Raw genomic sequence first — 27,931 nt, 5'->3', positions numbered from 1 at the left:
GGAAGAAACAGACACAATGCCGCCCCTTACCAGGACCCAGTTTTCTCTTAGGAGGCCAGTCAATGCCAGGGTCAAAGCTGGGCTAGGTGGCAAAGAGGGGGCCCCTCTGCCTCTATTGCTTTGGAAGTGGCGAGTGTGCAGTTGGCGTCTCTCCTCAAGGTGGCTCACACTTCAGACCCCTGGTGCCTGGGCTCCGTCCCCTCCCCGTAGGGCTTTCTCCCCCCGCAGGGCTTGGGGAGGAGGAGAGGCTGAGCCCGGGCTGCAGGAGAGGGGCCAGGAAGGGAGGGGCTGGAGGACGAGAAGGCGGGGCAAGGTTGTGCTATCTATCCTCACAGATGGGGAGCAGAGTGCAAATCCGCGTCTGTCCTTTACAAGCTCTTGCGCCACAGGGTGCTGCTACTGAACATCTCCTCACACACTTAAATATTGACCCAAAAGAAATTCCGACCTTTCTTTCCTTTTTTTTTTTTTTTTTTAAAGTGCAAAAAGCTCTCTGCTGCCCTAGAGAGAGGATCTTTGGACAGGCCGTTCAATGCAAAGTAAAAGGGGGCAGCTGATGGGGCTCAACACAGGGCGGTGGAGTGGGAGACACCACGCTCCCCTCCCTCCCTCCACACACACGTGTAATACACTCAGCCACACACACAGAGGCACATGCACACCCCCTTCCACGGCTGCAGGCAGAGGGCAGGTGACTGGCTTCAAAGCAGGACCCCCTACCCCCCACAAGGTGCCAGATCAGTGAGCCACTGGGGCGAACTGGCGGCCTGGGCTCCGGGGGCTACACCCACTGGAGACCCAGAGCCTGCTGGGAGGCAGACGGGACCGAGCCCAGCTCTCTGCTCTCCCCGGCTGGGGGATATCGGCTGCTCCCTCTGAGGACACGCATCCTGGGAAAGTCCTGTCCAGGCAGGAAGGAGGAACACGTGGGAAGGGCAGTGGGAGGCTAATGAGGGAGGGGAACAAGGAGATGGTGCCGGTCTCAGAATCTGCCTAGGAAGCAATAAAACAGGGGTGTCCCTGGGGTACACAGTTCCGGCTCCTCTGAAGAGCTTCAACCCCAATAAGTGCAACAAGGACCTCATAGAGACTAGTGGGCAAGTCTGGGGTGGGGTAACCTCATTACGTGAACTACCACGAGCATCGGACAGGATCGAGCTGTAGGGAGGGGGAGGGCGTGGACACGGACGAGAGGTTTGACACCTCAACAGCACCAGTATGATGGGCACGGGTCTAGCCTTCCTGGGGCTGCTAGCCCCTCCTGCATATGCGGGGAGAGTGTGGCAGAGGAGAGACACGCACTGGACACCACAAGGAGAACCTGGCCATGGAGACAGGGCCGCTTTCTTCCCTGGAGATTTGCTCAGAACCAGGCACGGCTGGGGACCATGGATGATGGGGAGCAGGGCCCCAGGGCCCAGCACAGATGACGGTTGCACAGACACCTCAAACTGAGAGCCCGGCCTCCTGGCCGGGGAGTGAGCAGGCGGGCGGGCAGGCGAGCAAGCGAGCAGGCACCTTGACAGCACACAGCCTGTGCTTTCCCCTCGGATTCGGATCAATCTGCTACTCCTTTCTCCTTAGGAGGGAGAGGAGCAGGCAGGTAAGCCTGGTGTCTACCACCCTCTCTGCCCAGCCTGTAGGGAAAGGGCTCAAGGGACAGGAGAGCAGAGAGGGAGTGTGACGCTGGCCTCAGAGCCCGTGCAGGGTCGGGGAGAGAGGCTCTCCTGGCTGGGGAGTCAGGGGAAGATCGGTTTCCTGTTCAGTCTGGGCTGCGTGTGTTTTAGCTGATCTTCTGTATCAGCTTCTCGTCAGACAGGCAGTAGAGACTGTTGATGGACAAGTCTGAGATGAAGTGCTCGCAGGCTTTTCGAGTGATCTGCTTACATCCTCGAAGGTCAATCAAGGTGACATTGGCGATGCGCCGTAGGTAGATCAGGGTCTGGTCTGTCAATTTATTGCAACCTGTGGGGACAGTGACAACGAGGACACGCTGCGTACCCACTGCTGCAGGAGCCCGCCCCTGCCGCTCAGTTCCCAGCTCTTCGCTGTGAAATGCTAAGCAAAAGCCCTCTGAGTCTCATAACTCCCTGGCTCAGTGACGAGAAGTGCCCCCTGACGCCGCCCTCCCTGCGCTGCCAAGCCTTCCAAGCTGTGGCAGGCAGTGGCCATGCCCTTAGGCACCTGACAACTACTTGAGGCCTCCGGCCCCCCCATCAGTTAAAAGAGACAAACAAATCGGAGTCCTTGTTCAGGTGTGAGGAAACGAGTTACTACAGTTCAGGCAACAGACCCAAGTTCACTGTTCTCCTGGTCAAGTTCCAGGGAGGGCTGGGCCCTCCAGGAGGCATGGGGCACCATTTGTCATGAAACATCATAGCAGCGTACCTGCCATGTTGAGCTCTGTGAGGGAGTAGCGAGTGGAAGACCCGACAGCGGTGAGCAGATTGGAGGACTGATCTGTCAGGTGGCTGCAGTGACTGAGGTCGAGTCGAGAAAGGAGGGGCATGTGGCGAATGATGAGGCGAAGCGTGGCATCCGTGATGTCAAGGCCTGCCAGCCGGAAGTCGGTCATGTTCCGGAGCTTGCTGCGATTGTCCTGACCTGTACAGAAAAAAGCCTAGGTCAAAACTCTTAGCTCTAGTCCAGCTCCAAAGCTGCGGGCAGCTTCCGCTCTTTCCTCGCCAGGCTTTCCTGCGACGGCTAAGCAAACTGCCCACACCCAGCCCTGCCTGTAGGGAGTGAGCAGTGTGTGGGGGCAGTTTCTAGGAAACCAGACACGTTTTCTTTCTTCCCAGCTGCTAGATTATGCCTCACTTACACAGCAAAGGGGTATGTGTGGAATGCTCCACCCCTTCCCACACTCCTACACTTTTTTAGACCATAATGGAAACAGCTTTTAATGTTCCACCTCAACCATGAAGCCTTCCCGGCCTTCTTCAGGATTCTACTCTCTGGGCCCCAAACTCCAATACCCCTTGAGACGGATTCCCTCCTTTAACTGCAGGCAGGTAACTGGCTGTTAAGTAGCTGACCTGTACTTGGACACAGTCCATCACTCTGTTCTCAATTTGCACTCATCCACAGCATCATTTCTAACACTTTCTTGGCTTCTGAGGACCAAGTCTGTCCAAAAACAAAGCTACCCTAAGATGACCATGGAGAAGTCAGGCCCAGAGCATACCTGGTTTATCAGCCGGTGGAGTCAGCAAGTCCCGAATTTGTGGGTCCTTGATTCCCACTGCCCACCGAAGATCAAGGGTCCTGAGAAGGGGGCAGCTGGAGGTGCTGAGGGCAGAGACCGCAGACCAGGAACAGCCTGCGAGGAGGAGGTCTTTCAGTCCTGCAACGGGAAGAAACAGACATGCAACCACGTACTCCATCAGCACATCCAAAACCTCGACGACGAGCTGACCTGACCAGTAAAACGGTTTCTCAGTCTAGAAATCTAGTTCGAAGGTTCCTATGGTTTCCTATGTGACATTTTCTAGCTCTGGTGGTAAAACCAATTACGTATTTCCTACAGGAGCAATGCAGTGCAAGGGACCTGCGGTCTTCCCAAGACCTCAAAACGCTGAGGGGAACAGAGTATTCTACGGGGCTGATCATGGCGACATCTTACTCAAATCTCTTCAGTGGCTGCGCTGAGAAGACCCATTCTCTTTGCTGTCCAGGGCAATGACTGGCTAGTCCAGCTAGTCTGGAGTGGCGCCTTGGGGACTGACAGTTAAGGTGGCCCTGGGTCAATCCCTTACTAAAGAGAAAGACAACAAGGGAAGGGGACTGTTGCCCTAAAGCAGCTTTAAGAAGCACTGCCTAGAACTCCGCTTTCCCTGCCTGCTCACCTGGCAGTCTATTGACGAGCCATGTCAGTTGTTTTTTGGAGATGTTGGTCCAACTGAGGTCCAGGCTAACTGGCTGCCTCTTGATGATGCCACTGAGAGCCTGGGGTACAATAGCCTTACACCTACTCAAGTCAATTTTTGTCCAAAGTCTCTTGTCGCAGCACCTGTGACAGAAGGATAGAGAACTAGCTGTCAATAACCCGATACCCCTTGTCAGAGGAGCTCCCATCAAAGGGCACTGCAGGCTTCTGGGCAAAGCAGAGCACCTGGAGGGTCACCCTCCCCAGGTTCTTCAGACAAGGATCATACTCTGTTTTGTGTTTTTTTTTTTTGCTTCAGACAAAGGGTCTGTCCTCCATGGCAGCCCTACAGGTTAAGTAGTGGACAACTTGACTAGTTCACCAATTTATTCTGGAAGGGCTGAGAACACAGCACAGCTGTTAGGAACACAGAGCAAACAACAATATACTATAACCTCTCATGTGCATTAAAATGGTATGGCTCCCACCAAAGTGTATTTAAGCAACTATTTAATAAGCTGACTTCTTACTGCCTGAAGCCTCAGGCTCGCCTCCCATTCTCTCCCTTGTCAGTCGTATCTCGCTGCCAGAGACACAGGCGTTCCTCAGCGTACCTACAGTCAGTCCTCCCTTAAGCTCTAGAAAGAGCCCATTACTGTATCGAGCCGAAAGAGGCTCTCTATTATCAGGCATGGAGAGTCTTCTTCCCGTCTTGCATTTCTGCCTCAGTGCTATCTTTATACTTTCTGGTCCAGTCCAGACCAGAACTGAAAGCGAAAGGCCTGCCTTCCCACTGCAATCTACAGTCCACAGGCCACAAATAGCACTGCAACATGCAGGCTTCTGTTTAATATTTTACAGCCCCTGCCCCCCAGCCTGGCTCAGAGTCTGGTTGGCAGGGAAAGGGGAGACAGCACATAATGGGAGTCTTAGGTGGCTCGGCCTGGAAACTGAGAGAGAGAGCCAGGCAGGCCCACTAGCCCTACAAAGAGAAAATATTAGGAGAATTACTGAAGATATTTTACCAGTGGCACATAAGACTTCTCTGGCAGAAACAAGCTCCTTATGATGGAGCAGTGTATCAGAAGCCCCTGGAAAACGTGTTAACAACAGTCTGCTTGGCTCCAGCCCCAAAGCTTCTGACTCTGTAGTATCGAAATGGACCCTGAGAATCTGTGTTTCTAACATGATCCCAGGGAATGCCAGTGGTCCGAGCATCACCCTCTTGAGAAGAAATGGTAGGTCTTATTGGGGTAAGAACAAAAACCTGGAAAACTATGGAAACATCCAAATTTTTTGAAAAGCATGTCCACCTCTTTCATTAGACGGAGAGGTAATTGAGACAGGGGCTTAAAAGCAGTCATCTGTGTCACCAATAACAGTGACTAGCACATCATCACAGGCTCTCAACAGACATGTGATGAGTGCAGCTTACTTGAGGGGGGAAACTGTGGACTGAAGTTTTAACACAAACTGTACAAATCTGCCCCCCCAGATCAGTTTCATATGTTCAGTAAAGAGAGATGGGAAAGCCTGGAGCAGGGAGAGTAAGCAAAGGGCCACATTTCCCTGAGGACACCTATAGGCACAACTGGCCACATCTATAACAGGACCCACTATCTAGGGAATAGACGGAGTTGACTTAATCCTTTAGGGCCCAGCAAGCCTCCAGACACCAAGGTGCATGCAGTTCTCTTATGGAAAACCTGCCACCTGCTCCCGTACCCCTATTCCTGATCCCTGTATCCCTGCTCACCATTTATACCACGTCTTGCACACTCGCATACATTCACAAAGTTCTCTGCGGCTGAGGTAGCGGAAGACAGACATCCAGACCTCCCGCTGCATCCAGCTTTCGTCTCCATCCTGAGCCCAACTGCCCCGGCCATTCAGCCTGGCTGCACCCCCCTCCTCTGCACTGTCATCTTCCTCCTCCTCCTCCTCCTCTTCCTCCTCCTCTCCCCCCAGCCCCTCCTCATCCCCACGCTGGGGGGTTCGGGCTGGGCAGTGCTGTACTAGCACGCGGGGGGAATGGCGAAGGTTGGCAGAGGAGGCCGTGATGGCCTGCAGCTTGGGCACAATGGATGTCCCGTGGAGCTCTTTGGTGGGCCTCTGCAGCGTGACAGTGAGGTACGATCCCCGGATCTTGGCTTTCTCAACTTCAGACAGCTCCTTTTTGCCGCTGGGATTGTTCTCCTTTTCCCGTACCATGGTGCGCTCTGTGGCCTGTAGCCGCAGCAACTGCCGCCGTTTGAAGCGCTCATCGCGGCTGGCACTGTGGTGGTCGCTGGGGCCAGCCCCAGGGGATGACCGAGTCACCATACCCCGAGGGGAAACCGGGTCATGGATGAGCTGTAGCATGGAAGTGGGTGAGTGAGGCGGGGGCGTGAGGGGCTCGTCGCAGCTCCGCAGGGGCCGCAGGACTTTGGCTTGCACGGCTTCTTCATCACTCTCTTCCATTTTCCGCTTCTGCAAAACAGGCCCAAAAGAGTCACATCAGTGCTTTCTCCAAAACCCTCTAAAATTTACAGGGTGAGCCTCACTAGTGCTCTCAGGAGACTAGAGAGAAGACAGATCTCTGTTCTTCTCTGGGGAGCGGGGTACCTGCATGCTACAGGGTGGTCACCTCCTTGGAGTCTAGTCTGCAATCTGCCTGGATCAGCAACTGAGCTCAAGTCTGTGTGAGAAAGCTGGTTACAGAACAAAATCCTTAAAATAGGTCACTTGGGAAATCTACCTGTGTCAAAAAGGTTTGTGTCCAAATATGGAGGAGTGAGATCCAAATCTGGGCTGCATGATTCCACGGCCCACCTTACTCATCTCTTGCCCCAATTTCTGGAATTCCCTGGATAAAGATACCCTTTCAAGAGCTACAACTTTACCCCTATGCAATCTGACCATTTTTAATTCTATCTCTAATTTAACTCCTTCACCCAGGAGATGCTTCTGATGAAAGAGAGATGCTTGTGGTAGAAGAAAAGCAGCCTACATATAACATTTGAACTAGAACACAGAATCTGATAGAAGTAAATACCACTTTTAGCTTCACCAGTGTCTGAGCTGGACTCTACCAGGCTGCTTCTTCCACTCAGCACCCCACCCTATCCTGAGACCAACTGCATTGAAGATAAAGCAGAAAATGAGAACCTCTGTGGGAAACTGCACTGCTCCAAAGGAATCCGCTCTGGATGAAAAAGAGGAATTTTGCTTCAGTGAAGCCGACACTCCATAAAGGCCCACAGCCTCATCCTACGCCCCTGGTCTCCTTCTGGGGCCACCAGGACTCTGCTGTGATGAAGCTGAGCCAGTGGTCCACTAGGGATCAGCGAGCAGGGGTTCACATTTCCTCAGGGAGACTGTTTCTGTCCCTCAGCATTGAGCCTGCTCCCTTTCTTTCCTCTACCTTCGTAGGGCACTGTGGTTGAAAGAGAATGACTACCTTGTGGGTGCGGGCTTTTACAGTGCATAAGGTAATACGAATATACAGCACCTGGGGCACCTGGGTGGGTCAGCTGGTTAAGCATTTGACTCTTGGTTTTGGCTCAGGTCATGATCTCATGGTTCGCGGGTCTGAGCTGTGTATTGACAGCACGGTGTCTGCTTGGGATTCTCTCTCTCTCTCTCTCTCTCTCTCTCTCTCTCTCTCCCCCTCCCCAACTTGTGTGTACACAGGCACATGCACGCTTTCTCTTTCTCTCAAAATAAAGAAACTTAAAAAAAAATAAAATAAAATCTGTCCACCTGCCTGCTGTGGAAGAGAGGCAAATGCTACCACTACTGCCGCCACTGTCACCAATGAAGAAAAACATAAGTGCTCCTAGTTTAAGAACTTGGGATAAGGAAAACTTCAGCACTAGTCAACTCTAGAAATTCCTGCCCTTAAAGATATATAGAATGAAAATTCAACTACCTCAGTGTCCAAGTGGGAAGAAACAGAAAGACCGGGAAGCCTGTCCCTACTCCTGTGCAGTGTACCTGCCAGAGACCACGGGGGCCTGGTTGGCTGCCACCTCTGTATGTGCCCTCAACAGGTCTTGTTCTTGCTGGCCTGAGTAACCAGAGTCCTCTTGGCCCTTCGATACTACCCATTGGGCCAACCTCAGTTATGCCAAGGTCATGGCACTGGTCCCATTGCAGGGAGGGGCTGCCTGTGTAGGGCACATTGGTAGGACTTTCTGTAGGGTCAAAAGGGTGAAGAGGACAAAAATGTGAGCCTGCTTAACTGGAAACTCCAGCACACCACTGGACTCACCAGCTGCCTCAGGTCACTGCCTTCCCTCTAGTTTCATTCCTCAGGAGCAACCGTGCTCCCCTCACTGCCCTCCTCACACAGCCCAGCTATGCTGCCTCTTTTTCTAGGGTCTCAGAGTGTAAGGGGACTTCAGCAATTTGCAGACCCCAAGTGGAACAACATTCAGTTAATACAAAAACTCAAACAAAAGAAAAACAAATAATTAACTAAAGAGGGAGGGAAAAAGATACCAAACGAAATACAAAATAATCTCCATGGTCAGAAAAACCATGTGAATAAAGTCCCAAAGGCAAACATGCTCTAGTCTTCCACTAAGCTGGACGTTTCTTTTCTCCTCTGGCGCAGTCTGGGTGAAGCTCCCTTACCTGGGCTTTCTCCGAGCTGTCCTCCTGGTAGCACTTTGGACACTCCCAGCAATTTGGCAATTCCTCATTAAGCAGCCCCTCTCCGTCCATCTAGAGGAAGAAAGGGATGTTAGAAATCTGTCTCATTAAAAAAAAAAAAAAAAAAAAAAGCCTGTTAGAAGGCTCCTTTATCAAACAGCCACAAGGTTGGGAAGAACCTGGAAGTTACCCCTTTGTAAACACATCAGCCCATCGGGGAGAAAAACCACGAGTCAGTAGCCCCACTGCTAGCCACTGAGACACTGGTCATCTTCACTCTTGGTTACTTGATCAAAGCTAGAGTCCCTGAGGAAATTCCCAAGAGTCTGGGTCAATCTGGGGTCTTCAGACTTCTACATGTATCTTTCCCAACACATTTATTTTCCTGACAGTCTCCTGCCTCTCTGCAAAAGAAACTGACCACACTATTCAGAATGGTGCCAGCCCTCATCTTGATAGTGTGGCATAGTAATTATGATTGCATGGTTTCAGAGACTGGCCTAGTCTCTGTGACTCTGTTCTCAACTGTACAGTCTGGATAAATAACTACTCCTATCTTATAGGGCTGTGGTGAGGATTAAATGAATTACCTGTTAAATAAGGTATTCAGATAAAAGCTTGGCATATAGTGAATACTTCGTTTATCAACATGGAGAGGATACTTTAATTTTATTGATCTTAAGATGTGTATTTTTTCCACACGTGAATATTTCTAAAATTAAGCCGCTTCTCACAATTAACAGTATCTTGCAATCATTGTCAGCCAGGTGGCAGTCATGATATAGCTGACACCTTTGGAAAAATAAACTAAGTACGGTACCAGTGCCCTTTAGATTTAAAGAAATGAAGAAACAGGGTAGATCCAACTTCACAGGGCTATCTTAAAAGATGTAAACAAGAGAAGGCATATAAAATAGTGGCTGTTTACTCCCCTACATATCACTTAAGGAGCTGTGGCACATACTTAGGCCCAGGGCTCATGCTTCAAGATTTGACACTACCTCTTAAAGACTGCATCAACTTCCCTATCACTTTTTCTTTATTTATGAGAGAGAGAAAATGTGCATGCACGTGTGCGCAAGTGGGGGAGGGGCAGAGAGAGAGGGAGACACAGAATCCAAAGCAGGCTTCAGGCTCTGAGCTGTCATCACAGAGCGTGACGCGGGGCTTGAACTCACGAACTGTGAGATTGTGACCTGAGCCGAAGTTGAAGCTCAACAGACTGAGCCACCCATACATAAGCAGGTGAAGAGTGGCAGCGAGACAGAGATGGGGGGGAGAGGAGAGAGGGAGGGAGAGAGAGAGAGAGAGAGAGAGAGAGAGAGGGAGGGAGGGAGAAAGGAAGGGAGGGAGAGGGACAGAGTCTTAAGCAGGCTCCAGGTTCTGTGAAGAGCTGGACTCGGAGCTTGATCCTATGACCCTGGGATCATGACCTGAGCCGACTGAGCTACCCAAGTGCCTTGCTATCACGTTCTCTCTTTTTACTTGAACTCACGATCCGTGACATCATGACCTGAGCCAAAACCAACAGTCAGATGCCTAACTGACTAAGCTGCCCGGGCATCCCTCTACCACTTTTTCTTAAAGGCCCTCAAGTGTGAACCAAGCCAGATACACTCATTAAATGTTAGCTGATACTATTACTCTAACCATCTTTCAGGAACTAACATCCAGAAATAAACCAAGTACACAGAAGAGATGCTTAAGGGCAAAAAGCATTCCCAAATAGACCAAGCAGTTCCATGACGGCCTGGGGACTCCAAACACACTCTATGGAGGCCAGACCGCAAGCCCCATGAGGGCAGGAAATGGGACTATTCTTCTGTGTCCTGGACTGTCCTCGGGGTCAAGCACAGTGGCTGACACACAGTACAGACCACGGAATCAAGGACAGATGTTAGACCACTACATGGCCCACAGCTGATGGTCCACATCAGTGATTCCCACTTGCCTCTGCTCCACTCAGTCCCTGAGACCGCAGGGGCCCCCTCCGGCCTCTCCTCACCTGGAGGCAGCCAGGATGAACAATCTCGTTGCAGATACAGCATTCCATGAGTTTCTTCTCGAAGTCCTGTGTTTCCTCATTTTGATCCACCTCTCCGCAGAGGGAACATGTGACGGAGTGAGGCAGTCTGGGCTACAAGAGGAGAGAGACAGAAACCAGGAAAAGAGCAAGCTTAGATCCTTATCGGTTCAGCTTCCCTTTAACTGAAGATGGGTAAGGTGTTTCCTGTAATTCTCTTGGGAACACTTAGGGAGCAAGGAAACTAGGTGGAGAAGAGAGGTTTCTGGTAGGAAAACTAGATGAGAAAGAGGAGAGGGAGAATGAACCAGCTGAGAACTAGAAACTGACGGAGACCCCAGTTTATCTTCACCAGTCTGTCCCGGGCCTCCCAGGTCCTTTCTTTCTAATCCAGTTAAAGAGGGGACAAGAAAGCAGTGATCTGCCTGTGAAATATTGCTCTCTTATTTGCAAACTGGGTGAGCAAGGCTGAAAGATTAAATAGGACCATTTTTATTATTAGGGAATTTTCCTTCTGAACCCAGAGACAAATGGGACAAAGCAAAGCAAGCCGAAAAGGAAGAGTAACTTCTCCTTTCCGTCTCTGGAGTCTCTACAGCTCTCTACTACCTATGTCAGTCCCTGTGGCACCCCGCCTCCCTCCCCCCGCCCCCCCCCCGCCCCAGCTCTTCATCCAGCAGCCCACTTACTGCCAGGCACTGCCGAAGGACGCAGGACTGCTTCATGCGACCAGGCCCCCCGAACTTCTTCATGTCCCTGCAGTAGTGGCACACGCCACACTCTCCTTGCACACAGGCTTTGCATTTTCGACAGCGCACTCGCCTCCGCCTGGCTCCTGACACGATGGGGGAGGCAGCGGCCGGCCTCACAGGTGTTAATCGAGGAGCCGGTTTCATAGTGTGAGGCTTTGTGATGGGGATGGTAGGAACCCGCACCTTGGGCCGGGCGGGGAATTTAAGCTAGAAAGAGAAAGCAGTGAGGTCAAATATATCGAGTAGCTTTCAGGATGGACTGGGTAGAAGATTACAAGGCTTGGCAAACTATGGCCCGTGGGCAAATCTGCCCACTGGCTGTTTATACAGGATATTTGACTGGAATACAACGAAGCTCATTTGTTTTATGTCTTGTCTGTTGCTGCTTTCACTTGCAATGGTAGAGCTGAGAAGACAGAGGCCGTGTGGCCTGCAAAACCTAAAATATCGATTACCGTTATTCCATTTATCATCTACATATTACCTTTACAGAGGTTTGCCAGTCCCTTCAGGCTATTTACGTCAGTCACATCCCTCTTACTCTGCTCAGCTGTGAGATTCACCCCTCCCTGAGGCTTCCTATGTACCAAAGTCATTCCAGGGGCCCTCCGATATTTCCTTTTCCTAGATACTACTACTCAGAAGATACTGCTAAAGATGAGGGTAAACTACTTGAGGGTGAGATGGATCTTGCTCATTTCTGTATTACTCTGAGTCTGGTACACAACAGACTCCCAGTGACACTTGCATGTAGAATACATCCCTCAGGAACAGGTTTATCATTTTAGTACTTGTATTTGTCCCTGGTGACCTTTTCAAGAACAGGGACCAGGTCTTTTAGTTTTTTAATTTTCTGCAGTGCCTTAAACATGTTCCTGACACAAAACATTCAACAGCAGAGATGACTAAACTGCTCTGAGGCAGTCTCATGTGGTCAAGCATAGGCCGAGTGGGACTCCTCCATCCGGGTAGGAAGAAGGGGTTCTTTAAGAGATCTTTCACAGCTATTCACCTAAACACTCCTGGAATGTGATGGCTCTGCAGATTTCAGCTGGGGAGAACCAAAGAAGGGACTATGTATTTGCCAGATTCACGGCCAGGATCAGAATGCTAGCCCTTACGTTTTATTTAATAAATAACCTTGATAAAGGACAATATGGGAAAAATTACACAGGACCTAAAGGAAGAGGCATGAAAATTCATACCTGACAATTTATTAGCTTACAGGTGATTATTTTCCTTCTCTTTTCAATTTGACACTGAAAAATCCAAATTAAGGGGAATCTTGAGTGTACACTCACGACATCATAGAAACACTCCCGCTATTTAAATATATATGTAATTATTGTAACTAGTTTTTAAAAATATCTGTGAAAATGACTGAATCACTGGGCCAGAAAGATAGGAACGGATCCATTCCAGTGAACAAATGCATACTTTTGCATCCAAACCTTGAGGCAGGTTCCTGGTTTGATAGTTCCGTTAACAGAGTCACCTCTAAAGATAGACAATTACCCTGACCCAAGAGTTAAAACAGAACTGAGTAATGATTTTCTGTCAGTTTATATTAATGCACCAAAGGCTGTCTGCCTCTAGTTGTTCTTTCCCTCCCTGGAATGGTGACAGCCGGCTAGCAAAATGCTTCAGCAGCCTGAAGATAAAAAGAATAGTTTCTTACCTTATCCCTTTTTGGCCACTGTACTATAGGGACTCCAGTGAGGGCTAACTTGGGATCGCTGTTGGCAAGCTCCTCCAGCAAAATCTAAGGGTAGAAGAGTGGGGAAGAAAGCAGGACACAGTGAACAAAGAGCCAACCACTCCCAACAGCATCCAGACTTAGCCTCTGTCCCCACAAGCAACACGGGAAGGGCAGGCTGGCAACTATATTTTCCCTTCCTTTAGAGACTCACTGACAAACAAACTGAAGATAAAGAGAAAACTCAAAACTACTGTAGTGCTATCGAGACCTTGTAAATTTACCTTTGCTCCGAACCCCGTACCTGCACACTCACTATACTGCTAGTATGTATGCTGAAGTAACTAGCCACAGGGCGACAAGTGTTACCTGTCACACAGTTCTGTATATGGCAGGAAAACTTTATATTGCCCCTTTACTTTTCAACACCAACGATTATTATCGAGAAGTACTACCTTCAGTTTGCAGATCTCAGTGAAGCGACAAAAAAGATTGGCTAATACTTAATTAATAATATGAGCGGAACAGCAGAGTCTTAATGTCTTGATTCCACCCAGAACTCTAAGTCTGATAACAGAAGTCTCAACTTCAAATTAACCAATCGATTAATCTCTCTCTCTCACACACACACAAAGTCAATCGCTTGGCTTTATTCTTTTAAATGGAACAAGAACAATTTAGGGCAACAGCTTTGATGGCTTTAACCAATCTAGTTTGAATGACTTGAGGACAACACTGCAGTAAGAAACTGCCACTGAATTGAATCATACTGGTTGAATATTATATGGAAGCAAGGCTTTATGTTTTAGACAAATTTCTGAATCCTGAACCTTGGAGCAGAATAAAATCCCTCTTCCCCTGACCTCACGCGCCCTACAGCAAGGACAGCAGCAAAAGAAAACAAATCCAAAAGACAAGTTACAAGATTCTTTTCAGGCTAGGCTGCCCTAGTGTGTACAGTGCATGAACTGTTTCGGCGAACACTAAACTTTGATCCTGGACAATGAACATGCCTAGGCCATCTTTAATAATCATTTCCATAACCCTATGGGCTCTGGGCCCAGAGACCAGGACTTTTTGAAGCATGCGGCACTTCCTACCAAGCATTTTCATCCTTAGCCTAAGGATCATGCTCCAAATTCCAGTCGGGACTCAGAAAGACCCTTTAAAACACCCAGGAAGCTCCACCACGAAGAACCCCTTTGCCAAGTCTCCAGATGCCTCTCACCCTACCCCCCCCAAACTGATTTCAAGTGCAGACGTTTTATTTACTTCAAGTTGCTATGGCATCCTATTCTGAAGCCTCCTGTTTAGCACCGCACAGCGTGGGGGTGAAGAGGCGGGGTGCGGTGCCACGTGGGACCAGGCTCCGGTATGGGCTCCTAATCTCCCTAGGGTGAAAAATCCAGGTCCATTCAAAATGTATGCTAGGGAGTCCATGGTTCCCCTCCCCCATGTCTACTGCTGAGGAGTAGGACTCTGCCCATTTCCTCTGCCGCCGGGAGAGCACTGAGCTGTCCACAAACAGGGACTTTCCACTTTCAGCAAAACAGATCTCACAGAAAGATCCACAATTGTTTAAGAGTAGCAAAAGGAACCTAACCGTTCACCAGAAGCAGTCTAAATCTACCTGCAGGATTTTTTGTGGGGAACGAGGAAAGGTAGGTGGAGAAACTGTGTGTGCGTGGGGGGTGGGGGGCAGCTGTTCACACATATAAGACTCTGTTACTGGGGTCTGTGTGGGTGTGGAGGGAAATGCAGGTTTCCATCCAAGCCTTATTTTGTTGGGGCCATACCACCAACAAACTCGCCCTGCTTCATCAAAAAAGGCAGACTCCAGCTGAGGCCCTCCAAGAAACCATATAAAGCAGCCACCACCCTTCACCAGAGGGGGTTTGGGACAGGGAGCGGGGGTGGAGTGCGGAAAGGCTGACGCCTATCTAGGCTCCTGGCATTCGGGAGAACATTCAAACACAAGCCCACACCCCACACATCACAGGAAGGGGAAGAGAACAGCGGGTGTCTGGGCAGAGAAGGAAAAAGGATTCCCAAAAGCCCAGAGACCCAATTCAAGAGCACATCCCACCAGGAGAGGGGACAAGTGCAATGACGGCTCAAGCAACACTAAGTAACCTGAGCATTGTCCTGGACTCCCCTGGCAGGCTGTTCTTCCGCCTCTTCCGCTGAGACAAAGTCCCTACAGTTCCACACACCCTGAACCAGAAAGGGTTTGCCGCCCACCCGCCTGACCTTGCGTTTCTCGGCGCTCTGGAGCTGCTGAAGCTCTTGGTTGAAGTTTCCCCAGCGTCTTTGTTTTGTTTTCTGTATTGGAAGTTGTGCTGAAGGAGTTTAGGTTTTCTGCCTCTAGGAAAATCCTGATTTACTTGAAAATTCCGGAATCTCCCAAAGTACATCAGGCAGGGCAGTCCAGCTATAACCCGTGAGGCTACCCAGAGGGAGCAGCGTGTCGTGCTCTGAGCTCCTTCTCGAGCCCTTCAGCTCAGCCGCGGCTTCCTGTGCCTGCGAACAATGCTGCTGCGTCACCCACATGCAGCTCCCAGAAATGCTTTGCAACGGAAGATGGCAGGAGGGGGAGCTGAGCTCGAGTGAGCGAGCCAGGCAGAGGGCCCAGCCGTCCTGCTGCAGAGTCGGGAGGGGGTGTGCTCAGCCAGCGCTCGCGGCCTGCTGATTGGAGGAAAGGCTGCCGGAGGCGAGCCGGGCCGCGCCCCCGCTCCTCCCTCCCACCACCACTGCAATAGGAGCAGCCAAGGCCGGCCCGGAGGGCTGCCTCGGGCTGACTGACTTCGGAAGGCGCCAGCAGAAGGGAAGGCTTTAACCCCTTCCGCATCTGGGCCCCTGAGTGTCCTTGTCTTCATCCACACCCTAACCCTCAGGGTCACCTCTTGTTGTTACAGCCAGTGCTCTTGCCCGCTGACACACCACACACACACCACACGCGCGCGCACGCACACACACACTCTCTCTCTCTTCTCTGTCCTGCTCTTCAGGCAGACAGCACGTCGCCCGAAGTTCAGCCAGTCCAAGAGCCAGGCACCCAAGCGGAGTTCCTCCGAGTTCCCTTCTCCCCCCACACACCCACCCGCTTCACCTGCCCTCACTGCCGCTCTCCCAGCCCAGAATCCAGACCGAGCATACGTGTTTCCAGAAAAACCTTCAGGAGTGACACATTTCAACCAATACTGAGATATTCAATACATATGTCTGTTTAATATCAACTACTTCGACAACAGATGTCTGCCTCTGGTTACGACTGGGCACTCTACCACCGAACAGAAACGCCCAGGCGGCTCTCTTCTAGCGCGTCCATCCTGACCAAGGAAAGCTAGCTGCGGCGCAACCTCAGGTCAAGGCGCTTTATCTCCCGCCTTGGTACCAGCGCAAGAAGCCAGTGAATCTGTGCCTGCCAATTCCACACCCACCCGTCTCCTGGAACTCTGCCCCTCAGACTACCCCTCCTCCAGGACACCAGCACCCCTGCATACTTCCTATTCTAGTCGCTTGTTTCGCCTGCCCCATTCTAGGTATTCCCTGGATGATGCAGCCGGCCTAGCGTCCTGTCAGGCATCTCCATGCCATTTCTGACAGCCACTCGAGTGACGCGTGTCACACACTCTCCATGCATTGATTCACGGTCAGGGTGAAGCTAAGACTGAACAAGCAATCTCTCACTACAGTGTCCTGTTTTTTTGGATCCAGATTTATGTAATTTTCAGACTCTCATAAATGTAACTTGGCTTTTTTCAGAAATTACAGAAGCTGCTTTGAAGTAAAACATCTCAGGCCACTAAGAACCTAGCTCTTCCCTCTGGAAATCTTATTTCCAGGACAGTTGTTTCGGGGAGTTTCTGGTGTAGAGTCAGTGGCCTAACAGGCTTTCTGGGGCTTGGGTTTTGCTGCCAGGGGTCACATATTTCAATTTTTACAGTAGTTTACCAAGAAAGGTAGGAGTTTTGTGCTTTTTGGTTGAGCTCCCTGAAAAAGTTTCTATGGCCATTCTAATCCTAAACCTCTCATTCGCACTTTATCTTAAGTGCAAACTGAAAGACAAAGGGCAATCAGCCTATTATGTCTGAAAAGCTCTCCTTAGTAGTGTGAGAGGTCTCCTTGGAAAATCTTGGTTTTCATCTCAGTCCTATCTAACCTGCAGGGACGATAAAGAACGGAATACTAAGGAGAAACATGTTACCAGGCTGTAGCAAGTGAAAACCCTAGAGGCCACCAGGAAAGGACAAAACCGAGACAGGGCACTAGGACTTCCAAATCGTATATTAAACAAGGCCAGTTGTTTTTCTTTTCCTGTTAATTCAGAATAAAAGATAGGCAACAAAGATCAGAGATGATAAGAACATGACATTACAGGGGCGCCTGGGTGGCTCAGTCGGTTAAGTGTCCAACTTTGGCTCAGGTCATGATTTCATGGTTCGTGGGTTTGAGCCCTGTGTCGGGCTCTGTGCTGACAGCTAGTTCGGAGCCTGGAGCTGGTTTCAGATTCTGTATCTCCTTCTCTGACCCTCCCCTGCTCATGCTGTCTCTCTCTCAGAAATCAATAAAACATTAAAAAAAAAAACAAAAAAACATGACATTACATAACACAATAATATAATGAAAACACTTTGAAGAATTATTATGTATTGAAACCTAACCTTATACGCCTTGCAGCTATTAAATTACTCAAAACTTTTTACTTGGGGGGCACCTGGCTGGCTCAGTCGGTGGAGCATGTGACTCTTGATCTTGGGGTCATGAGTTCGAGCCCCACGTTGGGTACAGAGTTTGTTTTAAAAAATAAATTGATAAATAAATATAAAACTTTCTACTAAGAATGTGTGGATTATATTTCAAATGAAGTTTTATTTATACAGGTTGCCTTTTCCCCCTTCTAATCTGGTTTAGTGGATTAAGATCTAATTATAATGGATCCTCTACCGGTTCTTCTCTTTAGTGCCAGAGTCACCCCCAAAGTGTCAGATGAAGCAAATTTCTCATTAGTATCTGTATCTACCTGAAACCATGACTTTGCTTTCGGTTCCATCATACTCCTCAGAGAGAGCCTAGTGTAAATTTTTAGATCATGGTTACAAAATAAAATGTTAGGATCTTAGATCAGAGCAACAGTAGGAGTTTATTGCAACACAAAGAACAATTCTGAAATTTATAAATTGAGAGCCATTTATATAATGTTTTATCATCTAACAGGAAAGTTTATTAACTTTTTTTTTTTTAAGAGAGCGTGGGTGGGCGGCGCTTGGGTGGCTTAGTCGGTTAAGCGTCCGACTTTCGCTTAGGTCATGATCTCGCAGTTCGTGGGTTCGAGCCGCGCGTCGGGCTCTGTGCTGACTGCCAGCTCAGAGCCTGGAGCCTGTTTCAGCCTGTGACTACCTCTGTCTCTGACCCTCCCCAGCTCACGCTGTCTCTCTCTCTCTCCTGAAAATAAATAAAACATTAAAAAAAAATTTTTTTTTAAAAAAAAAGTCTTTTATGTTTTGTCCTCCTTCCTGTTTACCTCAAAACACATTTAAAAGAGGCAAGGCATGAAAAACAATAGTACATCATTTTGAAGAGTGTGGATTCTGGAAGAACCCTCATGTGTTTGGACCTGGGCTTCAACAGTTCCTGTGTATTTAATTTTCTTATAGCTGAGTTCCCTCATATGGTTGGACTCGGGAAAANTGGGCTCTGTGCTGACAGCTCAGAACCTGGAGCCTGCTTCAGATTCTGTGTCTCCCTCTCTCTCTCTCTCTCTCTGCCCCTCCCCTGCTCACACTCTCTCTCTCTCTCAGAAATAAATAAAACATTAAAAAAAAAAATAAGAGAGTGTGATTGGGAGAGAGGGGCAGAGACAGAGGGAGAGAGAATCCCAAGCAGGCTGAGTGTGGAACCTGACATGGGGCTTGATCCCATGACTCTGGGATTATGACCTGAGCCGAAATCAAAAGTCAGATGCTCAATCCACTGAGTCACCAAGGAGCCCATATTAAAAGACTATTTGTTTGTTTATTTATAAGTAATCTGTATACCCAACATGGGGCTCAAACTTACGACCCCAAAGATCAAGAGTTGCCTGCATTACCTACTGAGCCAGCCAGGTGCCCCCTTAACTTTTCAATCAAGAAGACTGGCACTTTCTTCCCTCAGAACCAGAACCTGGCACCTCAGTGTTCACTCAGCACTCTAATGTCCTGCATGGTACCTGTAAACCTAGAATGCACGTACTTTCTCAGCCCATTGAAATGCCTGCTCTACCAATGACTTGCAAGCCCCTTGTGGGCTTGATCCACAGCATGTCTGCATATTTACCCCAACACTCAGCCTGGTTCTGGCACAGAGTAGGCAGGCATTATTCATAGATTTGTGACATCTGATATTTTTCTGTAATAGTGATATAGTTTATTAAGTATTTACTAACATTATCATTAAATTTCACAACAGCCCCACTGAGGTAGATGTTATTTTACAGAGGAGAAAACAGGCTTTCATAATTCTAGTTTCTTGACCAAAAGTCACATGTTTGCCCAGCTTATCAAAATATCTTAGAGAAAATAGGAAATATAGTAAGTATATAACATTCATTGAGTTGGGCAGCCAAATACATTGATATATTAAAAAAAGGGGCTCAGGGAGAGAGGGAAAGAAGGAGAAAGGAAAGGAGGGAGAAAGGAAGGGGAGGGGAGTGGAGGTGAGAGAGGGAGAGGGAGAAAGGGGAAGGAGAGGGAGGGAGAGAAAGAGGGAGGGAAGTGGAGGGGAGAGAGGGAGGGAGGGAGAGAGAGAGAGAGACAGACAGACAGAAAATATGAATCAACCCCAGGCCAGCTCAATGCTCAGCAAGGAGCCTGACTTGGGGCTTGATCGCTCAGACTATGAGATTATGACCTGAGCCAAAATCAAGAATCGGATGCTCAACATGCTCAACCAACTGAGCCCCAGGTCAACAGTTTCTAATGCCCCATTTTTTTTTAATCTAATCCCCTCCCAACTTTATATCCTATTTATTTTCTTTCTTTCTTTTCTTTTCTTCCTTCCTTTTTAATTTTTAATGTTTATTTTTGAGAGAGAGAGAGAGAGAGAGAGAGAGAGAGAGGGAGAGGGAGAGAGAGAGAGGGAGGGAGGGAGGGAGGATGCATGGGGGTGGGGCAGAGAGGGAGACCCAGAATTCGAAGCAGGCTCCAGGCTCTGACCTGTCAGCACAACCGGACACGGGCTTGAATCTACAAACCGTGAGATCATGGTCTGTGCAGAAGTTGGACACCCAACTGACTGGGCCACTCAGGCGCCCGATCCTTCTTTAACAATGCAGAATTTAACATTTTAGAATCTTCAAAGCCCTTTCCCCCCACCACTAAAATGGACTTTTCTTCCAGGAATATAGAACTGTGGAGCTCTCATCTCTTCTGCTAGTTCCTCCTGAGAGTCACACAGGCTGCAACAAGAAACAATTCTCTCTCTGCAGGAAGAATAAACTCTGGGCTCGCTGCTGTCCTCCACTGCAGTGTAGGCTTCTAGGCTACAAGCACCAAGCTCTCCAGCACTGCAGTCTCCAGCTGTGCGGTGATGGCACCTACCCAATGCAAAGCTTCTTTCCTTTCTGGGTGGTTGTTCAGATTCTCAAAGTACTCAAGCTCAATATTTACTATTGTCTGAAGCTCAGATTAAACATAAATGGTCAAATGCAGGAATAATGAATCCATTTGATCTTAAGTTAAATTACCTGCAGAGCTGGGATCTAAATCTGTTGTCTTCTGAGAGCAAATGCATTTTAGCCATGGTATCAGGTAAGCAAGACAAGCCCCTGCAGGAGGAGTTCCCGCACTGTCAGCCTCCTGGTCCTCCTGGCTGCCTCTTCCTCATGCTCTGGTCTCTATGCCACTCTATCTGGGCCCGGGGTGGCAGCCGTGCTTTTCACAATTCCTGACAAGGAAGTGCTCTCTAGACACTTTTCATAATGTTAAGAGCCCTCTTTAGAGATCTCATTTTTAACTCATTCACCCCCTTCCCGCTTCGTACTTTTACTCCGCTTAGTACTTGACCCAAACTTTCCTACATTTTTCCCTACCACGCTGCCTCAAGTATCTTTATTTAACTAGTTAAGGGAGTCTGTGTAGTTCTATCATGACACTTGACCTTGTACAGATGACTAGTGGATTACAGTATGGCTTCCTATAACTGGAGTCACTGGAGTCAAATTCCTTAGGACTGAAAAGATACTATTCTTTTTCATGATTCAGAAATACAGATAGCCAGGCCAAAAGAATGTCAGTGAGATAGAAACTTAGAAATCTTTCTTTTTAGGGATCCTACAGGCAAGTTAATTTAATGTTTCCTAAATGTATCTATGATGGAATAGCCACATAAGAAAAAAAAAAAAAAACACACAAAAAAACAAAACTTCTGAGGGAAAAAAAAAGATACTACACTTAAACTCTCAGGAGGTATTAATAGATATGTCCTATGACAGTGGAAACAAAAAAACATATATGTACTTTGCTCACTCAAGGGTGGAAAGTGAGTTTGGAATACAGTCTGTGAGTCTTGAAAAATATGGCTGAGTTTGTTTTGCTACACATTAATCGTTATAGAAATAGGACCACATCTACCTAGCACTTTGTCATTTCCTCCCCTAAATACAAGCCACAATGATATGATCTGTCTTTTCTAGAAAAACCTTATAAAATCAACTGTCCTGCTTCTATCACCATTGGAGAGGACCAACTTATTTAAGCCTCTTTATTTTTTCACCCTTTCACTGATGCATAAACAAGAAGATACAATGTAAAAGTCTATCATAAAAAAAGAAAAACAAAAGGAAAAAAATGGTTCAGGTCCTACTCCAGACTTCAGAATTCCTTCATGAGTGCTTACAGAAGCACCTCAGCTGGGAGCAGTGGCCAAGGAAAAACGTGAATCAGGAATCAGGGATAGAAAAGACATACGGAGATATTCAGCCTATCTTCCTTAGGGTCACATAAAATTATTCAATATAACTTCTTCTGTGGCTTAAAATAATGTATATGACAGCTTTTAAAAATAAACATTTAATTACTAATTGTGAACTAGCTTTCTACTACACATATGCATGCCCTGCACCCAAGATGCAGTTCCAAATGATGATTTTAAAGAGAAAATTGATATTTCCAGCTTTATACTTTTCGGTGTTCATGTTAATGGTAACTTGTGAGGAAAGACTTCAAAGAACTTTCTCCAATTTAAGACAGCTGAAATCTGGATTCCTTAAAAATAAGCTCATTTCTCTGAGATCAATGCATGAGGGGTGGGCTAGGCTCTGAAAATTACCGATACTGAGAGACCTCTCGAAAACATAAGAAAAATACGTAACACGAAGAAACTTGATATAGCAATAGGATAATTTTTTTTTAAATCTCTACACTCAGCATGGGGCTCAAACTCACAACCCTGAGATCAAGAGTTGCACGCTCCACTGACTGAGCTAGCCAGGTGCCCCCAGACAGATGTTTACAATGACACTTTCTCAGAAGCCGTCCCAATGTAGTTAAGTCATTTTTTTTTTTTTTAATTTGTCTTAATAGTAGGTAAGTACGAAACTAGATCTGCAAAGCCTATTCAACAGCACCCCGCAGAGTGAAGCTTCTCTTGTCTGCAGAGGGGTGGGGATGGGGGTGTGGGGTGGGGGGTCCTGGAGATTGCTACTGGCCACTTTGGTTCTGAAACAGGCCTCTTTATCTATAGGTAACTTGATTAAGTAATATTTCCTAATACAAATACTTTCTTAGATTAGGCTCTTCTTTATTTTTACAATCAGTTTGAAATCTCTGTGTTTAGGACTAAATTTAAGTCCTAACTGAACATATAAAAGTCAGCGTTTTCACAACAGGGACCTCACCTCTCCCTGGGAACTGAAGCACTGTGCAGCACACACATATGGATTTCCTTCTGAATGAGCGGCAGACTATCCAAAATTCCTGTACTTTCTCTCTTAGAATTGAGAAACTGCCTGCCCCAGCCAGGCCAGTGGCTATCATGCAACATAATGACCCTTACCTTTACGTCAGCAATGAGAGCATCTTCATCCTCTATCCCTGTGGGGACACATTTCTTGTGCAGTGGCAGAGACTCCAACTTATCTACAAGACAGCGAAGGCCTTCAAGCTCAAAATGGGTCAGATGCACCTGCCTATCCTTTCGGGGGCTACACTGGGGATCCCACACTTGGCCATTGTGGGAACCCCGGCTAGAGTCAGAGGATGAGTCCCCTGACAAGCTTTTCTTCAGACTTGGAAGGCTTCGGCAGGTTTTGCCCAGTCCGTCATAATCCAGGTTGACCCCATTGGCTACAGGGCTAGTGAGGACAGAACGCCTATTGCTCAGGCGCCTTGGCTCTCGATCCACTGCTTCCTCATCCCCATTTCCAGATTCCAACCCATTTAACTCCAAATCTGCCAGCAAGAAGAAAAAATATAGTAAGAACATGCCACTTGACTGTGTGATCAAGAGAAATACGTAGCATGGAAGGGGCCCTGAGGTTATAAATGACAAAGCTGTGACATTTTAAAATGATCTCTCCTTATCCCAATCCATTTGCCCACTGTTGAAAATCATAGTTATAGTTAAGAATAGGATCCTGAGCTAGTAGGGCAACTGAGGTAATGATTAATTGATTTTTCAAAAGATTGGGAAGAGTCTATGAATTGTGTGCTAGAAATAAGTCAGCTAAAAATGGCTCTAAATTAGTTTCGAGTCCAAACTGAAATTTGGGATTACGATTTCATTAACTTTTTTAAAAAAGCAGATTATTATGAAGCATATACTTAGTATATGAAGCATAGTTTTTTTAATCAAGTTTGAGAGAGAAAGAGAGAGTGAGCACACACACTCTGTGGCATGTGAGTGGGCAAGTAAAAGGGAGAGAGAGAGAGAGAGAGAGAGAGAGAGAGAGAGAGAAATATATCCCAAGCAGGCTCTGCACTGTCAGTGCAGAGCCCAATGCTGGGCTTGAACTCACAGAACAGTGAGATCATGACCTGAACTGAAATTAAGAGTTGAACACTTAGCTGACTGAGTCACGCAGGTGCCCCTAAAAAGTAGTTTTCCTCAAAGTTTTGTCATAAAATTAAACTTTGGAATTGAATCCTATCAATATGCCTAACAAAGTTTTTTTCTTTTTTTTAATTTTTTAATGCTTATTTTTGAGAGAGAGAGAGGCAGAGTGTGAGTTGGCAAGGGGTAGAGAAAGAGGGAGACACAGAATCCAAGCAGGGTCCAGGCTCTGAGCTGTCAGCACAGAGCCTGACACAGGGCTCAAACTCACAAACCGCCAGATCATGACCTGAGCTGAAGTTGGATGCTTACTCGATTGAGCCACCTGGGGAGGCCCCACAAAGTATTTTTTATTTATTTATTTATTTATTTATTTATTTTTTTAAATTTTTTTTTTTTAATGTTTTATTTATTTCTAGGAGACAGAGAAAGAGACAGCGTGAGCAGGGGAGGGTCAGAGAGAGAGGGAGTCACAGACTGAAACAGGCTCCAGGCTCTGAGCTGGCAGTCAGCACAGAGCCCGACGCGGGGCTCGAACCCACGAACCGCGAGATCATGACCCGAGCGAAAGTCGGACGCTTAACCGACTACGCCACCCGGGCGCCACCACAAAGTATTTTTTAAAAGGAAGATTTTGATAGTCAAAAGTTTTAATGAAAGAAAAATTATTAAATGTGCATTGGTTCTTTACTATGAAAGTAATAAAAGAAACAGACTGTTAACTACAGAGAAAAAAACTGATAGTTACCAGAGGGGAGGTAGGTGAGATGAGTTAAAAAGGTGATGGAGATTGAGGAGTGTGCTTTTTTAAAAATTTTTTTAAAAATGTTTTATTTATTTCTGAGAGAGAGAAAGAGAGAGAGACAGACAGACAGCATGAGTAGGGGAGGGTCAGAGAGAGAGGGAGACATAGAATCTGAAACAGGCTCCAGGCTCTGAGCTGGCTGTCAGCATAGAGCCCAACGCGGGGCTCGAACCCACAAACTGCGAGATCATGACCTGAGCTGAAGTCAGATGCTTAACCGACTGAGCCACCCAGGTGCCCCAGGAGTGTGCTTTTTGAGATAAGCACCAGGTGCTATATGGAAGGGTTTGATCACTACATTGTTCACCTGAAACCAATATTACCAATGCATGTTAACTAACTGGAATTTGAATAAAAAGTTAAACTAAAGGGCAGCACCCATGTGGCTCAGTCAGTTGAGCATCTAACTTCCACTCAGATCATGGTCCTGTTCATGGGTTTGGGCCCTGCATCAAGCAGCGCAGGACCTGTTTGGGATTCTTTCTCTCTCCACCTCTCCCCTACTTGCACATGTTCTCTCTCAAAATAAATTTAAAAAATTTTGTTGTTGTTAAAGAAAACTATATGGGTGGGACACTTGGATGGGTCAGTTGGTTAAGTGTCTGACTTTAGCTAGGGTCATGATCTCATGGTTTGTGAGTTTAAGCCCCACACCAGGCTCTCTGCTGTGAGCAGGGAGCCTGCTTTGGATCCTCTGTCCCACCCCCACCAGCCCTCCCTGGCTCAAGTGCACATCCTCTCTCAAAAATAAACATAAAAAAATAAAAGTATAAAAATTAATTAACCGGGGCGCCTGGGTGGCTCAGTTAGTTAAGCGTCTGACTTCGGCTCAGGTCGTGATCTCGCGGTTTGTGTGTTTGAGCCCCACATCGGGCTCTGTGCTGACAGCTTGGAGCCTGGGGCCTGCTTCAGATTCTATAGCTCCCTCTCTCTCTGACCCTCCCCTGCTCATGCTGTCTCTCTCTCTCTCTCTCTCAGAAATTTAAAAAAAAAAAAAAAATTAACCAATCCAAAGGAGGAAAATGTAATGTATGTCTACTATTAATAATTTAGAAAATATAGGATGCCTGGGTAGTTCAGTCAGTTAAAGTGTAACTTTGGCTCAGGTCATGATTTCATGGATCATGGGTTCAAGCTCTGTGTTGGGCTCTGCACAGATAGCTCAGAGCCTGCAGCCTGCTTCAGATTCTGTGTCTCCCCCTCTCTCTCTACCCTTTCTCCACTTGTGCACATGCTCCCTCTCTCTCTTAAAAATAAATGAACATTAAAATAATAAAAATAATCATAATTTAGAAAATATAGCATGGTGCAAAGAGGTAACTCATCCCTTACCCCTCTGCCCTTAGATAACTCAACAACTGATGTGAATTTTCTTTCCATCTTTATTTCACGCATATGTGCATGACTATAATTGCACTGGAATTATGCTGCATATACAATTCTGTATCCTGCTTTCATGTACTCAGCGACCATTTTTTATTTTCAAGCAAGAATATAAACAACCCTCAAAGAAAAAATGCTAAAGCAAAAAAATATCTGGTTTAGATTAACGATTCCATGAAAGATATGATCACAGGATATTACAGTGTTGGTTCCTCTGAACCTCAGGGCACAGAACAGCCTAAAAATGTGTAACTGGAAGTATCCTGGAGTGCCTGGGGGGTTCAGTTGGTTAAGTGTCTGACTCTTGACTTTGGCTCAGGTCATGATCTCACGGTTCCCGGGATTAAGCCCTATATCAGGCTCCATGCTGACAACATGAAGCCTGCTTGGGATTTCCTCTCTCCCTCTCTCTCAAAACAAATAAACAAACATTTAAAAAATAAATAAAATAAAACGAAAGGACTCGTCTAATTACATCCATTGTTCTCATTTTTGAAGTTGCCAATCTCAGTGAGAGTCAGGAAAAAAAAGTATCTTGCCATCCAATAAAATATTTCTCTTGATAGGGGTTGAGGAAACATTAAAGCATAGAGGTTAGGAGATAGATTTTATTATTTTTTAAAAATGTTTGTTTATTTTTGAGACAGAGAGAGACAGAGCATGAGTGGGGTAGGGGCAGAGAGACAGGGAGACACAGAATCTGAAGTAGGCTCCAGGCTCTGAGCTGTCAGCACAGAGCCTGATGTGGGACTCAAACCCACAAACTGTGAGATCATGACCTGAGCTGAAGTCGGAAGCTTAACCAACTGAGCCACCCAGGCGCCCGAGCAGATAGATTTTGGAGTCTTACCAGTCTGAGTCGAACTGTATCTTTCCCACTATTAACTATAAGATCATAGACAAGTTTTTTAATCTCCTTGAAAATTAATGCCACCATTTGTAAACTGAGGATAATGATACCTACCCTCATAGGTAATGATTAGAATTTAATGTATATAAACTGCTTAGTAAAGTGTCTGGAATATAGTAAGAGTTAGAATGATGACATGTTCTTAGTTTTTACTGGGCCAAAGACCATTCTTTATACAATAAAACACAGCAGACAAGTGATCATCTTTCTTAAGGAGCTAGGGTACTAACAATTCAGACAAAGATGAGACCCAGATATTTTACTTTGCCTAATAATTCACGTCTGGGTAAGAGATCAGCTATAAACAATATTTAGCTCCAGTGAATGAATTCGGTAGGTCCAAGCAGGTAAGTTCATGTAGGCAGAACACTTACCCATACTGAGGGACTCTTTTTGAAATTCCTTAGTTAGGTGGGAGCGGTTGGTTATGCAGTACACATAGCGCTCCAACACGTACCAACACATCTCATAGTAGAATGGATAGCGGAACTTATTTGGAACCTGCATGGAAAGAAAACAATGAGAAAAAGCAAGCTGATAACAATTTTCAAGAAGGAGAATAAGACAAACTGAATCACAGCAAAGATTAACCCAGGAAAAATGCTCTCTAGTCAACCTGAAACCTAGGGTGGCAACTGGAACAAGAATCTAAGTGGATCTGACAACCTAAAAAATGTTGGTCTTGGGAAACAATCCCTAGAAATTAAAAGACATTTGAGAACCACAATGAAGGTGTCTTGGAAAAGCATCAAAAAGAAGTTGTGGGGGCGCCTGGGTGGAGCAGCCAATTCTTGGTTTTGGATCAGGTCATGATCCCAGGGTTGTGAGATG

General features: G+C 47.0%; 1 protein-coding gene across 2 annotated transcripts in view; it reads right to left on the bottom strand.

Moving 5' to 3' along the window:
• Nucleotides 1-458: 458 nt before the first annotated feature.
• Nucleotides 459-27,931, bottom strand: part of KDM2A (lysine demethylase 2A) — a 110,205-nt gene continuing 82,732 nt past the window's right edge. For both annotated transcript variants that reach the window (XM_039235372.1, XM_039235373.1), the window contains 11 exons: nt 27,475-27,601; nt 23,007-23,401; nt 12,954-13,037; nt 11,213-11,482; nt 10,506-10,637; nt 8,483-8,572; nt 5,622-6,334; nt 3,846-4,009; nt 3,185-3,343; nt 2,389-2,604; nt 459-1,965 (listed from right to left, as the gene is read on the bottom strand). In XM_039235372.1, coding sequence (XP_039091303.1) covers nt 1,784-1,965; nt 2,389-2,604; nt 3,185-3,343; nt 3,846-4,009; nt 5,622-6,334; nt 8,483-8,572; nt 10,506-10,637; nt 11,213-11,482; nt 12,954-13,037; nt 23,007-23,401; nt 27,475-27,601 — 2,532 coding nt within the window. In that variant the 3' untranslated portion in view covers nt 459-1,783. The remainder of the gene's footprint in view (nt 1,966-2,388; nt 2,605-3,184; nt 3,344-3,845; nt 4,010-5,621; nt 6,335-8,482; nt 8,573-10,505; nt 10,638-11,212; nt 11,483-12,953; nt 13,038-23,006; nt 23,402-27,474; nt 27,602-27,931) is intronic.

This window comes from Hyaena hyaena, unplaced genomic scaffold (genome assembly GCF_003009895.1).
Source record: "Hyaena hyaena isolate Hyena2069 unplaced genomic scaffold, ASM300989v1 scaffold_98, whole genome shotgun sequence".
NCBI classification, from domain to species: domain Eukaryota; kingdom Metazoa; phylum Chordata; class Mammalia; order Carnivora; family Hyaenidae; genus Hyaena; species Hyaena hyaena.
Note: the sequence above shows the minus strand (reverse complement) of the source record. Positions and strands in the feature narration are given on the sequence as shown.